This window comes from Lepisosteus platostomus, chromosome 19, assembly GCF_059453375.1.
Source record: "Lepisosteus platostomus isolate fLepPlt1 chromosome 19, fLepPlt1.hap1, whole genome shotgun sequence".
Lineage (NCBI taxonomy): Eukaryota > Metazoa > Chordata > Actinopteri > Semionotiformes > Lepisosteidae > Lepisosteus > Lepisosteus platostomus.
In genome coordinates, this window is record NC_142629.1 from 8,024,536 (window position 1) to 8,040,561 (window position 16,026).

Here is a 16,026-nt window from a genome sequence, read left to right on the forward strand (position 1 = left end):
CTTGGAATCAGATGGAAGGTTAAACTTTTTGGAGTAAACGAACTCCAAAATAATCTAGATTACTAATTTGCTGTGTTAAAACTGGAGAAAAAAACAGGGAAAAATAAACAGAAACCAAAAGGAGCTGAGAGACAGAGTGCACCTGCTCTTAAGGAAGGAATACGAAGAACTCCAATCAAGCAATGACAGAGAGATGAAAACAAATTTAGAAACATGGCTGGAGACCTGAAGCTATGAGCCGGTGGAGATTTATTTTTATTTTTTTAACTTGCTAAATATGGCAAACTGTTTTCTTTTGACATATCTGGGGCAGAACAGCTACCCCTGATATTAAGTAGAACACTGAGTGAGTTAGATGCTCAACCCACAAGCTACGTAGGTTTAGTTTAGTTGTTTTCTTTTTGCTTGATAAATAAAAGCCTTAATTGTACGACTGGTGTGGGTCTGTTTTGTCTTTGGACTCATCTATTTTTCTCAAGAATTGTTGTCTTGTTTCCACTTTACTGTAATGTTTGTGTGTTTTCAAATTGTTAGGAATAGATAGATAGATGGATAGGTAGATGGATGGATGGACAGACAGACAGACAGACAGACAGACAGACAGACAGACAGACAGACAGACACCTTATTGATCAGTCGTGGAGCATTATCCTTGTCCAGAAAAGGATAACTCCACGGCTGAAACGTTGTGTTTTCTTTCTTCCTTTTTTTCAGCATGGAATAAACCTATTACTTGTTCCTTTGTAGCCTACACATGCTGATGCAGCTACCCACCTTATTGATCCTGTGAGGAAAATAGCAGATATGGTCAAATATGGCTAATATGGTCAATATGGTAGAGATTGGTGCCCAAAGTGGACCCTGAAAAAAATCCCTTCCACGAATGCAAGGCAAATCTTATTGCTTATGGAAAATCAACTACAGAATGGACTACAGATAAGCAGAATGGGTGACTTTTGCTTATAAACTTTCTAATATTTAGATCAATTTAGTTGTGAAAAAAGCAAATTCCATATAACTCATTACTCTGCTTTCCTCCCCACTGATAGCTGTTGTGTGGTGAGTGTTCTATGGCTGCCGTCGCATCATCCAGGTGGATGCTGCACATTGGTGGTGGTGGAGGGGAGTCCCCATTACCTGTAAAGTGCTTTGACTGGAGTGTCCAGAAAAGCGCTATATACATGTAATCAATTATTATTATTATAATTTATACTCCCTATCAATCCAGCCATCATTGGGAGCGCAGTGTGCTCATTCTGTACATCACAAAGGGCAGAATTAAGCCTTAAAATGGAGGTCACTTATGAAGTTGTATCAACGCAACTCCTAACAGTACTTACCTGCTTGAAGAGTGCGGCCTTTCCTGGGCTCACTCAGCGGTCCATCCCCCGCTGCATTGAATGCCGAAATCTTCACTGAATAGGAGGTGTAGCTGGTCAGATTCTTCAGTCTCACTGTTGTTTCTGGGAGGAACAGGATCTTCACTTTCTCTGTCTCATTCTGATTGTCATTCTCCCAATAATGAACCTGTTTTATATTCAGAAACAATCAGCAATCAAAAAAAGGGCCACTTTCAAATAAAATCAAGGGTACCAAATTATCCTTATCACTGAATGCACAGCATTTCATCTTCATCCATATATTCTCAGTCTTTACTGAAAAAAGTCTACTTTCATTTCAGACAGACAGAAAGAGGTAACTGGAAGGCCCATGTACAATACTAGTGAATTCTAATCTGTAGGTAAGAAACCATTATTATCACATCAGATTTAATTTTACATTTGATTTCCAATAATCCTTTATTTCATCATTCTTTTCCTAAAAATATAATAATATTCCTAACAATGTCTACTGCACAGTATGTCTTAAATTATCTGAATAGTAAGTCTAGGCTTTACTTGAATCAGCAACTGAAATTATCCTTTTCTGGACAAAGCAGCTTTGCTTTATGTTTCTAAACCAGCCTATTGAGTGAGCAACAAGTAATCAGCAGTGTAGTAAGTTATTTGGATTCACTCTTTAAATTTACCATTCAGTTATAATATTAAACACAAGGTTATCTTTTACCCTCCAGACATAGTGCTTTGTGAAACATTAAACAACAAATTGACTGCAATAAATTCTGCAATTCAGGAAAAAACAAAACAACACAAAAAAGAAAGCACATGAGCAGAATTCTGATTAGGAAAGAAAAAAAACAACCACAAAACTTCAATGTTATTTTTTCAATACGTTTTCACATTCCTGGAATGCTACCAGAGAGACATAGCAGTATTAAAATAAAATAAAAACTCAACTGAAAACTATATTGACATCCTGACTCTGGTGGTTTTAAAATTAATATCAAAACAGATATTATAGTTCAATCACAATTAATTTTAAGCATATAAATGCTATCGGAAACTATGTATCTACTTGACATTTGATGTAACATCAGTTTATTCTAGCCATTATCTGAGATTACAGAGAACACTCATGACAATTCACTCATTCTTCATATGCAGAAAGATGTTCGTGCCACACAACATCCCAGACAGCCTCCACTGTCGGTGCTCACCTTGTATCCCTGGATGTTCCCATTTTGGGTTTCTACTGGAGGAGGCTCCCATATCACTTCCAACTGGGTTGATGATAGTGCGTTGACCTGAATATTCTGTGGTGCTACTGATGGTGCTGTAAAAACAATGGCAATTTTCACAAAACAAACACTAAAGTCAGCCTGCTCTATAAAATGGTATTCGTTGCATTCTGAATTGTACTTTGTATATGTGTGCATAGGTGTTTAGGATCATCTAAAATGTCATTCAAGAATACTATACTCCAGCATCCATAAAAACATAAAGAGAGACTATAAAAGAAATGAATGCAATAAAATCATTAGAAGTCTTGCTAAGTATTCATACAGTATATCACTGTTTCTGTACGTTTTACACACAGAAAATGATTTCAAATACTCAGTTGAATGCTTGTGCTATACAGTACACCTCTGCCACCTACAAGGCAGCAGCCTTTATATGAACATAAATGTTCCTTTAGGTCTCTGTGCTTCTGTCAGAGATCTTTTATTGTTTGCAACTGTAGGTTTCTTGCTCCACCTTCTGGTAGCGAAACCAATGCAGGTAACTTTGTGACCTTTCCGCTAAGACAGTTATCAAAGACAAAAACATTGTTGCATAGGTACACAGATCTGAGCAAATGTTTGTACATTTTAGGGTGTGAAAGCTCATGGGTTGCTTTTAGTCCAGTCTGTGCTGCTCTTCATTCTTTATTAGCTGCTCAACAGCACACTATGCACACAGTACAGACTGAACAATATTTTAAAGCATACAATAGAATTAATAAGTTAAAAGGTCCAATAAGTCATAAAGCAGCAAACACTAACTTAAAAAAGTAATGTACAGCAATGCTCTTTACTGTGTGGTACATCTGATATTGATAGATTCTATGAGTGGGCAGCTGGTGAAGATAAAAAGAAAAGTGAGACTGATGTTCAGACAAAGATGAGTATGACTATCATTTTTTGAAAGTCCCACCCTTTTTTGAAAACATTCACAGTTTAACTCCCATGACAAGTGACCATGCATTTTCATTTGGAATTTGCTGAGGCATCAGAGGGAATTGTTAATACAATTAATAAAACAAGAATGTTCTTAGCCTTCCAGCTGTCATAAGCAACAATTAATTGATGGTTCTTAAACACAGACACAGCATTTCTACACACCCTCTCAAAATAAAAACGACAAAAGAATTGAGACCAGAAAATTGACATGATTGGAGATTTTAAGAAAAGTCTGTAAATTAAGCCTTGAGCACACAGAGCGCTTTTCTCTTCCTGAAAACTAAGAAACGAGAAACAAATCGCAGCTGTTTCAAACAATATGTATGAAAGAACACCAATTATTACCAATTAAAACATCCAAAGATGATGAAAAGCGCCAAAAATAATACATGCTTTGTTTCTTCATGAATCTAGTCATTTATAAATTAAAACATATTTTAAAATCCCAGTCTTAAGAAAAATGCTGCAAATTTCAAAGAACTCTATTGCCTTCTGAAATTCCTGAAAATCATGAATATATTTTAAAACATATTCCCCATAACAGCAGATCAGATTAAAGATGTAATTGTACATTTTCAGCCTTGGGATGCTTTATTTGTAAAAGTATTATTTACAAATGAATTTAATCAATACTATGCTTATTTATCAATGTCATCCTTGCAAAGTTTATCGAACACTGATTCATCCTAGTGAGCAGGAATGAACATTTCAGGTAAATGAGTTCCAGCCTGGATGCCAATACCTTATTCTGCATCTCATACACAGACAATGATACAATATGTATAAGACACGTAATCTAAATATAAAGTTAAAAGTATTAGTCATAGCAATACTCAGGTATATGAATAATGAAAGTTCACTTGAGGCCAAACCCTATTTCAAATTTGCACTATAAGCCTTGAAGGACAGTATAAGGTTTCATTGTGGATTCTTAACTGAAGGAAAGAGTTAATCCTTCAGTATCAGGTGCAGCCATCTGGAAACACTACACTGTTGATCTATTGCCCCTTAGCGTTTCTTCCCAATTACACAGGTTTAAACAAATAATTATACACAGCAGGCTTCCCAGCCTATCACCTGGAAGATGCCCTGTGTGGCTTTTGTGATTAGTCTACAAAAGGCTATGAGTCACAGGGGGGACAAGCCACAATGTGCAGCTCAGCTTACAGGTTCCATCCGCACAGTGAGACCAAAGACGGTGAATGTTTGTTAGTAAAATAAAATGGAAGGACAATTCTTTGTACATACTAAGAGAGGAACCTGCTAGGGATGACCTTCACCAGTTACAAGAATTGTTTTCCTTTCTTCACTTTTCTTTAGCCCTATAACTGACAGTAATTATCACGCAATGAACCTGTCAGGGAACTATTTGTTTTGCTCTAACTCATGTCTTTCCTCACCATTATCTCCCAGTCTTCCCTGCTCTAATGAGGATGTTAATAACCTTAGCCAGGTTGCTTTGCCAGCTGCTTCAGTTCATTATAAAAGATTCATATTTACTGCCTCGTTAAACCCCACACCATTGCTAAAAAACAAGTTTCGGAGGAAAAAAAAACACTTTCCATTCAGTCAATTGTTGAAATATTAGAAGTCAATGAACAGAGATCATAACTGCAGAAGCATCTGGAGTTTTTGTAATCTACAATTTTCACATTAATTTGTCTACAGTTTAAAAGACAATAAAATAGAATGGCACATATTTGGTTGTTTTTCATTTCTAAAGTTAGGAAGGCATTAATGCACAGTAATTAGTCCTCACACTGAATTAATCGTCTTTAAATAACCTTTTTTAACACTAGGCAAGTGGAGTTATGGGTGCAGGATAATTTGCAAAATACTACTACTAATAAGCTCTATGCAATCATATTAGCACTGACGTCAGTTAGATTTTAGATTTAAATTTGGGGATACATAAGGAGAAAGATTTCTATTGTGTTGCTAACACAGTCTGTGTAGTACTGTATTCAGATAAAACCATTAAACATTGGGTATATACAGTATTGGAAATGTGAACAGAAATAAAGCACTTTCTCTGTATTGCAGCTGGATACCACTACAGTACTCACTTCGGTGCACTTAATTATATCTAGTTTATAGTTGGGATCTTTGGAAATCACAGTTTATTTTTCAAAACAGTTAGCCAATTAGTTCCACTTACTTCCATTTGACATGATACAAACTGCATTTTCTTTTCAACTTTGCATCTTGGGGTTATGTCTATTTCATTTATTGGTTTCTATATATTCTTTAATAATAGTACTGATAAGAAGTCAGATCTAATTTCAACATCATTTTATATTTTTCATATTCTTAATTGTCTCTAGTAGTTCTGTTTCATTATGCTCTACATATCAAATGTGCAGCAATTCCAATGCTATGAATGGATATCCTGCCAGATATAATTTGGCTTTATGAATTTAGCTGATACATTTAAGATAGTAGATGTTACTACAAAGTTTTCTGGAAGTTGGGCTAACAATTTGAAAATAACAAAATCTAAAGATAAGGGGACTATAGGCATTAGAGTTCAACCCTTATATAAAAAAGCCATTATTATATTGTATTCGATATTTTAAAAAGGTCCAATTTAATCTGAATATTATACAAATTATTACTAATATTTTTGGTATGTATTGTAGTTAGTGCTTTAAACAAAACTAAAACATGTGGTAACTAGAAAATGTCACAACCTCCTGCATGTTATGTCATTTGCTCATTTTTGCATGTACCTATTGCACATGATTGTAGCATCTTGTATAGCAGTTACAAAGGGATTATTCAACTACTATGCAGCAACATTCAAATAAAGAGTTTGCCATTTTTTTTAACAACATTACTGATTGTTTGATAATTTGGAAAATGATGCTCATATTTTTAATCATATACATTACTAATTAGCTCCAGTCACAATCCCTAGATTGTAGTTACTCTTAAAACCAGATAAAGTCTTCTACTGTTTTTCTGAGTCAGCGTGGATTCAATGATCTGGAATTTTAAGGGACAACTTCCAATTTTAATTCAAAATCTAATATGATTTAATATTAATCTAATAACATGCAATTAAATGGTTACTTCCTTACATACTTCAGTCTATAGATATCACTCTCTATGTTTTCAGTTTAAATATGATGGTTTAGTTTATTTTCACCGACTTGTACATATTAAAACATTGGAAAAAAGTAACTTTCTGAAAAGCACACATATCACATGTCTTGTGTCACAGTCATAACCATAAAAGAACAGAAAACAAGTACACATTCCAGATACACAATTTGTATTTTATAGACAAACACAAGAATGGGCATTAAACAAAAATAAAACACTAGGCAAATGCCTGGGAAACTGGGAAATGACATTTATTGTAGACAAAGGCTAAGTGTGTAGAAAAAACAAAAGCTTTTAAGTTAAGATGGGTAACATTACATATGTTGTTTTATCATTTTCCTGTACACAACGCAGGGAATTAATACAAAGGCAAACATAATTTTAAGATATAAAATGTAGAATTTAAATCAAGGGGTGCTATACTAAATTTGTCAAATGCACTATGACCTCTTTGTAATTTTTATGTTCTCCCCACATTCACGTGGGTTTCCACATACAGTCTAAAGCCATACTGGTAGGTTAATTGGCTTCTGGGAAAACTGGCCCTGGTGTGAGTATTTGTGTGTTTGTTTCTGTGATGGACTGGCGTCCCTTCCAGGGTGTATCCTGCCTTACGTCTGTTGCTTGCCAAGCTCTGGCTCACCCACAGCTCTAAATTGGATGGAGCAGTTAGAAAATGGATGCATGTTTTCACACACAAAACTGTGTGGGTGTCTGGAAAAAGCTACCCCAGTCATGCTGTCAAAGCTGGCTTCTTTCAAGAAATGGCTGACTGAGACCTTTGGATCAATTATCTTCTAGTAATCAAATACTGGGCTGAATAGTCACCTATGTCCTTATTTGCAAATTGTAAGTTACATCTCAAGTCTAAGTTAACACTTCACCTGTTTAATCATAAGATGACAAAGAAGAAGAAAATACATACCATCCTCTTCTCTGTTTTTGCATGAAAAACACATTTTCCATCCAAAAAGACTCATTATTTAACATCACAAATATGGCATCAGTTGAACACCAAGTGAGAACAACCAGACCCCAAACTAGACAGGTTGCCCTTACTGTAAATGGCTGGGCAAATGCCAGGATACCGTTAGACCATGCTGAAATGAGAAACCTGCCCCAGCAGAACAGAAGGTCACTGTGTGGGAGGAGGCTGTGCACATTTTCTGCCTGACAGCAGAGCAACACCACCAAATCACAAATCTATTAGAAATGGCAACATACAAAAGCCAAATGGACAACTCCAAGTTCCAACCTACAGTAATTAAACAAGAAAACAAATATTCTCTAAAATGAAAGCTTTATGAACTGTACTAAAAATTAGGAATATTATAGAAGGGAACTATACACATCTATGAAGTGTGCTTGAAATCACAAAAAAATACCTCCTGTCTTTGGAACAACTAGACATACTGTACAGTATATTCATACCTAAGGAAAGTCTTCAGGACAATCTTGTTATATAGGATTTCTGTCCAAGCTGCACATTCTATAACTTGGGAAAGGAAATACTCACGGATACTCGCACCATTTATGTCATGCCCTCTGCAGCCAGAGGGCGCTCCTTCTCTGTCCTGTCCCTAGTTTCCGGTCTGCTGTCCTTCCTGTCCCTCTCTTTCCCTTGGGCTATATATTTCCGGGTCTTGCACTCTGTCCTCGCTCAGCATTGACGTTCGGATGTCCTGAGACCCGCCTAGCACCAGGGCGCCCCACGTCCGCTCCCTGAGGGCATAGGTTTCTATACGGCATTCCTGAACTCTTTGCACTAATGAGCCCGGGCCTTTTTCCCGTCTCGCCGCTACGCATATGGGTCTTTTTCCGCTCTCCTGCTCCCCACGGTTAGTCCCTTTGGACGTCCGTGACAGAATGCTGAGCCACCTACTGACCCCGCGAGCGGTGCTTTTTTTTTTTTTGTCTTGCCGCAGTTTTTTTTTTCTTGTTCTCTGGGCTGTTTTTTTTTTTTTCAGTTCCTCTATTCTAATCACTGGATATCACTCCGATCTTCCGTGCCTGTGAGCGGGTCCTGTACCTGGCTTTCCTCGGGTAGATCACTCCGATATCAGTGATTGAATGTTGAGCTGGCTTGCCTATTCTTATTACTGGATATCACTCCGAGCTTCTGTGTCTGGAGCGGGTTCTCGTGCCTGGCTCTTCCTGGTCTGGCTCTCTCCGATATCGGTAATAGAATGGTAAGCTTCTTGCCGTTCCTCCATGCCTTTCGCTGGATATCACTCCGGGCATCTGTGTCTGTGAGCGGGCTTCGGTCTGGCTTTCCTCAGGTTGTCCACTCCGATATCAGCGTTAGTATGCGAACGTGCCCATTTGCCGTTCCTCCATTCTTTTGCTGGATATCACTCCGGGCATCTGTGTCTGTGAGCGGACTTCGGTCTGGCTTTCCTCAGGTTGTCCACTCCGATATCGGCGTTAGAATGTGAATGTGCCATTTGCCCAGTCTGCGGTATTTTTCCCCGGGGTTTTTGTGTTTTTTTTTTCTTGTTTTTTGCCTTTTGTTTTGATTTTTTTCTTCCTGGTTTCCCCTCCTTTTTGGTCCCCCCTGCTCTCTGTGTCTCGGAACTTTGGTTCCTACCTGTGTTTGGTTCCTATTTTTTTTTTTTTTGTGGTTTGTCTCCCTGGTCTTTCCCAGGTTTTTGTCTGTTGTGTTTGTGCTTGTGTACTTTTTTGTTTTAAGTCTCCGGAGCTCTTCTCTACCCCCCCTTCCTCCACCCAATAAAGGTTTATACCCCGGAGGAAGGGGTAGCTCTCAGCCGTGGATTCCCGGAGGTTTCCTTTCAGTTAAATGAGGTTTTTCCTCCCCCCAGTGCTGTGCAGCTTATTTATTTGTATGGGCGTCGGGAGCCGCCCATGAAGGGGGGGGTACTGTCACGCCCTCTGCAGCCAGAGGGCGCTCCTTCTCTGTCCTGTCCCTAGTTTCCGGTCTGCTGTCCTTCCTGTCCCTCTCTTTCCCTTGGGCTATATATTTCCGGGTCTTGCACTCTGTCCTCGCTCAGCATTGACGTTCGGATGTCCTGAGACCCGCCTAGCACCAGGGCGCCCCACGTCCGCTCCCTGAGGGCATAGGTTTCTATACGGCATTCCTGAACTCTTTGCACTAATGAGCCCGGGCCTTTTTCCCGTCTTGCCGCTACGCATATGGGTCTTTTTCCGCTCTCCTGCTCCCCACGGTTAGTCCCTTTGGACGTCCGTGACAATTTACAGATCATGAGACAACTGAATAGCAAAATGATTTTCTAATTCATGAATACAAAAAAAGATCTTAATGGTGACTGATAGAATTGTTCAGTAAAAATGCTAGAGCGAATCAGAAATTGTAATAGGTATTTATACACCAGAAGCACTTTCTTGAAAAATGTGATGCCAAATCAAGAAAAAAAAAGTTAAGAGTATGCTGACACAAAAGTAGGAATGTTTTTATAAACTTCTACAGAAAGTTTAATAAAGTCCTACAGAAAACAAAAACAGGGATAATTCTGAACATGAATTACAATCGAGAGCTTTGTAGCAGCAAGAACAGAAACCATCAGATTCCACAAAAAAAGAGAGATGCACGACTATGTATTGTATTATGTACATCAATAGATTTTATTTTTCTTTAATAAACACAAGAAAAAAAATAATTAAAAAATAAAATATCCAACTTAGACCATTGGTATTAAGGGGAGACAATTTTTAGTACCCTACCTGCTTCTCCCACAAATACTTCCACGGGGGTACTGGAGGGGCTCTCGCCAATTATGTTGTATGCTGTCATCACTATTTCATAGCGCTTGTATTTGTTGAGCTCTGAAAAAAACCGACATCTTTTATCACTGTATTCTTCAAATAGGCTTTTGTTTTAAGAAACTTAAACTGCTAGGGAGCTTAAAAGCCAGTAATGCTACAGCAACAGCAAAAGCAAACAAGTTATCTAACATTACTCTAAAACCTCTTTTTCTTCAAATTATCAAAAACATCTTCAGCATCTCATGTGCCACATATGTATTAGCTCAAAAAGAGAAGATTATGACCCTGCTTCCTAACACAAGAGCAAATATAATTTTGCTAACATGGTATTGATGATAATTCAGTAGTACTAAAAGTAGTAAGTTCTCAAATTCTAGGTTTAGGAAAATTATGAAACTCTCAAACTTGTGGTTCGGTATTACAAACTCAGGTATAATACACCTAGCAAAGTTAATTTTATGATTATTGTTATGAGTTTGTGGTGTTTCTCAATAAGAAAAACTACTGTACAGAAGGTGGACCTGTAATTTTTTAAACAATAATCTCTGAGTTGTCTTATGGCTTCAATGACCTCTGCTGTAAAATTTTGTTTTACATTATCTTTCATAGATCTACTCTGCCTGCATGAAACCAAGGCATGCTAGGATGATCCCAGATCTTCACACGATATTCCGATTAAAGATAGTCTTTAAGACAAAAACAAATATTTAACATGCCTCAGCCCAATCGGGACATATAATGACATTACCGAAAGCAGACTCATCTCAGTAAATAGGTCAGATGGGTAGGGTTGTCTGCGTGGACTGCTGAGGTTTCTTTGGTTTGGCCATCACACGCTATGAGTTCTAATTCATACTCAGAAATTGTGTGACATGAGTTAAGAAGTTAGACAGCTTGTGTTTGGGAACAACAAGGCCAGTCTTCTTTTGAGAGACCAATTAAAAATTAAAAACATACTGTAGTAAGATAGCACTCACAAAATTATATTTATGCAAGTCATTTATGAATTTTTTATCTAACCTAACCTAAAAGCAAATGATGTGGAAAAACAAAAAAAATGTTTAATGTATTGGCTATAATTCAGCATCATAATATTACTGTTTCTAAAGTTAGTGAGACATACTTTTTACAAAAAGTTAGTTGCTATATTTTACCTTGCTCTGATTCTTAACCTCATATGCAAAGGGGAATGGGACACACCCCATCTAACAATCTGCAGGCAAAATTGTTCTGTGCTCTCTGACAAAGCAGGCAAATTAAAGGAAATGCTTGTTAACACAGAAATGTGTGTGTATTGGGATTACACATTTTTGCTGGAAGGAGCATGAATATTTTGTTAAACTTCAAAGAAAAGCACACTTACAGAGATCGGCAATTAAAAGAAACTTACGTGTTAGCTCAAATTCTGTTAACAAAGCACTGCTCACAGTCTTGAAAGTGCTTTTGGCTATGTAAGGCAAACAAAGGAAGAAGAAAACAAGACCTTGTTATACTTTATTAAAGCACCGGTATTCAGTGGAAGACATCTTACAAATGGAAGAGAATATTGGGGCGCAAACTTAAATCTTTAGTGCAATTAAAATATTCACTGCAATTCAGCAAACAGTGTTAATTAAGAAATGCAGTTTAAGGTGAATCAGGATTTCCATGACTAATGAAATAGTACCCAGCAACAACAACTTCAGGAGCTTACATGTGAGCTACTTATGACAATAAATTCTTTTCAGCAACAGGTGTCTGAAGAGTTAGGTCTTCTAAATTCCTATGAAATAAAGATATCTAATACTAAACAGAATGTAGTGGTAGTGAGTGTTGTAGCCCCAATCCAATTATTTAGACTGTAAATACTGTACTGACCCACACTGTACTGGGTCTTCAGAGCATCTTATTTACAGAGTGCCTCCATGTGCTATATACAAGCATTTTCCCAAGAAGGAATACATTTTTCTCATATTTTAAAGAATGCAGAATAGAGCAAACACTCAAATATGGTATTGTGTACTTCATCTGCAGTTCAAGTTATCTACAGGGGGTATTTTTACTTAATTGTTTTCTGTAGTGTTCAAAACATGAATTCCAAAACCTACTTCTTTATTTTAACTCCTACATATTGTATACTGTATGCTATATTTTAAACAATTGTTTAGCACACAAGACTAAGGATGTGTTCCAGATTGAGCTTGCCTAGTTAAGGGTAAAGATGTGATAATTTACCTCCAGTAGCTAATTGGTATGTATCTCACACATGGTAATTATTTTTCAGCTAAAAATCAAACTATATTGCGATTTGGCAATGAAGTCTGCAAATGCATCAGCTAATTAACACTTCAAAGTCAAATAAATAAACCTAGGTTTATATGCTTGTTACAATACAACCTATCAACAAATCTGGAGCATGTGTTAAAGCTAGTTTGGGTGAAAACATATTAAGCTTCTATAGTGTTTTTCACATTAAGCTTCTATAGTGTTTTTCTCCTTCATTGTTTTTTCTGTTTTCTTTGTTGAGACCTATATCAAAGCAATGGAAAACATCCATAGATACTCATAGTCTATACTCTTTGACAGTGCAGTCTTCAAATACCGATCGAACAAATACTGCTAACTGAACATTATCACTTGAATCCACCAATTCATCATGCTGAACTGAGAACCATTGACAAGTTCGCATTATCCTACTCTAACTGCTCTCTTACCTTGGCTAACAGAAATGCTTTCTGCATTGTGTTCTGGCTGCATGTCTGAAATAGCAGACTTGATTTCAGGAATGTTTTTGTAATTCACAAATAAAAATGTGTCCATCACAGTCATTGCACCCTTAACAATTTCACCGTCTGTGAACATTTATTTTTAATCAAATGAGCCACAATAAAAGATGCTTCTGTTGGTGTATGGTTTAATGTTGATGTTTAATGTTTTTAAAACCAGTTTGGTTAGCAAAGATTGCTGCCTTTCCAATGTAGCTTTTGGCTCATTTACTTCTTTAATCTGATTGCAATGGGAAAATCCTGTTCAAATCTCTTTTGAACTGTAGTGAAGTCAAATAATGCACTCCACATTGCATCTTTTCCTGACAGCAATACTTACATCTCAGATTAAACACACAAACTTGACAATTTAAAAGGGTAAACAAAAAGATACGTTTTGAATTTTGCCTACTCCTACCATCCAACCAACAGACAGTGTTTATTGTTTTAAAATTCCACTGATATAGCTGAACGTTGTCCTTAATATTTGCTGGATCACAACTGACAGATATTTGTTATTTAATTTGTTAAATACATTTATATGCTGAGTTCATTTTTCACATACATTGTATTACAAGGTTCCTTTGAACTGGGAAATGTAGAACAGCATTCCTTGTGGGAAAATTTGCACAGATACTTACAAAAGATAGTGTCATAGACACTTAGGAAACCAACAAATGTAATACCTTTAGTAAAGTAGTAAACCAAAATGATAACTAAGATAAACAAGAACACTACAATGAAATAAACTCAAAACCTCACTGCCTTTTAAAACAATCATTCTTATATAATTAAACCTAGGCAAAAATTGATAAGGTTTACTGACCTAAGTGATGTTTTTTAACATTAAAATCAAAGTTTATTTCAATTTATTTGATCATATCTTAATTTTAAATAATTTAAAAATTATTTTTTTTGTTTTGCAGCTCAGACTATTTTTAGGGCTACATTCTTCCCCTGTTATTAACCTTGCTGTCTAATCATGTCTTAGTAAGTAACAGCCTTGTTAGGGAGATCAAAATAACCTCTAAAATCTACTCCAGTAATGAGTTTCCCTCCCACAGAAACTTACTGCAGTTTATAACAATCTGTGTAAAACCTGATGAGACCTGTGCTTCAATGCATTAAAGTAAAGGTAACTGCAGGGGCCTTTTAATTAACTTTTAGTAAATATCAACATGCAGACCAAACTTAAAATAACAACTGGAAACTGGGAATGTTAACAGGAGATATGGCTCAGAAATAAGACATAAATGCCAGATTTGGAATTAGGAAGAAACATAATCAATGTTTTGGGTCTATAGAGAGACAGTTTACACCATTTGTATTAAGAGATTATGGTTTCCTACCTGTTAATTCGGCTCGCAGTGCAGAATGGTTGCCCACTGTTTTGGAGTCTGGCTGAACATTCTCGTATGGCAGCTCTCGGTAATAAATACGATATCCTATCAGAACTCCATTCAGACTGTCATCCTTTGGGCGCTGAAACATTCAAAAGCCAAAGGTCACTCTAAACATATACAGTAGGCCTGGGATTCCATAAAAAAACTTTCTTTTACTCCATAATGTGCTTGATTCCTCAGAGCGCTTGCTTTGTAAAGCTGTTAAAATAGAAGACATGTTATGATGCAGTGGCATGGTAATTAGCACAGCTGCTTCACAGCTCCAGGATTCTGGGTTTGCTTCCAGATCAGGCCACTTGCCTGCTTGCAGTTTTTTGTGATTTCCCTGCATTTGTGGGTTTTTGCTGGGTGGTCCAGATCCTCTTACTGTATCTCCTAAAGAACTGGAGGTTAGGTTTTATTATCTACTGTAAAACTGTCCTTTTCCGGGAGGAAAGTATTGGTTTCAAGGGGACTTCATAGGTGTTTTTCTCATAATGCAGCCAGTGATTGGCTAGGCATGGGACTATAAAGCAAATCAACTGAACATTGTGGACTGCATAACCTCCTCTTCTTTGTGGTCATTCAGATAAATGAAGAAAAACAATTTGGCAATGAATGTGTAACAACAGGAATTCACATCCTTCACTAAGGATAAAATAATGGGCACATTATTTGCTTTGATGTGATGTGATATTATTTGATGATCAGAATTAAAAATACAAAGTACATGGAGAAGAACTGGCAAATTGAAATCAGAGCTGATCTCAAAAAGGCATGTGAAGGAACAATGAGAAGACCCTGAGAACAGCAGATACTCAGTGCTTGAACAGACAAACTTGTTCTAAGTCAAAAGAAATCCTGAGTTTGGAATTCTACTTCATAATGATTCCATACCATTTCTCCTGCTTAAGATTGCAAAAAATTTTAATGCAGTAACAGATGACAGAAATGTGATGCTCTCTTGTGAAAACACAGGCACAGCATGAGATTGATTGTTTATTAGTTTTATATGGAATGAGATAATAACTTGGTACATGCAGAAATTCTGCTTTTGATTACATATAACCTTAGGAGCCACATTTGCATTTTGACAGAAAAAAAGATGTCAGGAATTCTCAAGATTATTTGAGTTTCGTTAATCAAACAACATACCATTCATATAGTTGGTAGTGCTGTTGTGTACAAGTGCTAGTTTTGCAAAAATATACTGTAAGATATGTCATGAATTAAGTTTAAGTGCCAATGCAGTCTCTGCTAAGTAAACTCATTTTTGGAGAAGGACATATTTGTTAAATGGTGTAAACCTCAAAGTTATTTATAACATATCACATACTGTATATACAGTTTGGAGCAGATTGTGTAGATCCTACATATAAAAAACACTTTAATGACATCACTGCAAACTTTGACAACAACAAAATGTGAAACTTTGCAGTTGATAAGATTTTGCAAGGCACTGCAGTATACAGTATGTTACCAGTAACATCATATG

At 36.7% G+C, this 16,026-nt stretch overlaps 1 protein-coding gene across 4 annotated transcripts in view; it reads right to left on the reverse strand.

Moving 5' to 3' along the window:
- Positions 1–16,026, reverse strand: part of sdk1a (sidekick cell adhesion molecule 1a) — a 493,742-nt gene that overhangs the window by 14,909 nt on the left and 462,807 nt on the right. For all 4 annotated transcript variants that reach the window (XM_088612342.1, XM_088612344.1, XM_088612341.1 and 1 more), the window contains 5 exons: positions 14,499–14,631; positions 11,796–11,852; positions 10,364–10,465; positions 2,558–2,673; positions 1,341–1,527 (listed from right to left, as the gene is read on the reverse strand). In XM_088612342.1, coding sequence (XP_088468468.1) covers positions 1,341–1,527; positions 2,558–2,673; positions 10,364–10,465; positions 11,796–11,852; positions 14,499–14,631 — 595 coding nt within the window. The remainder of the gene's footprint in view (positions 1–1,340; positions 1,528–2,557; positions 2,674–10,363; positions 10,466–11,795; positions 11,853–14,498; positions 14,632–16,026) is intronic.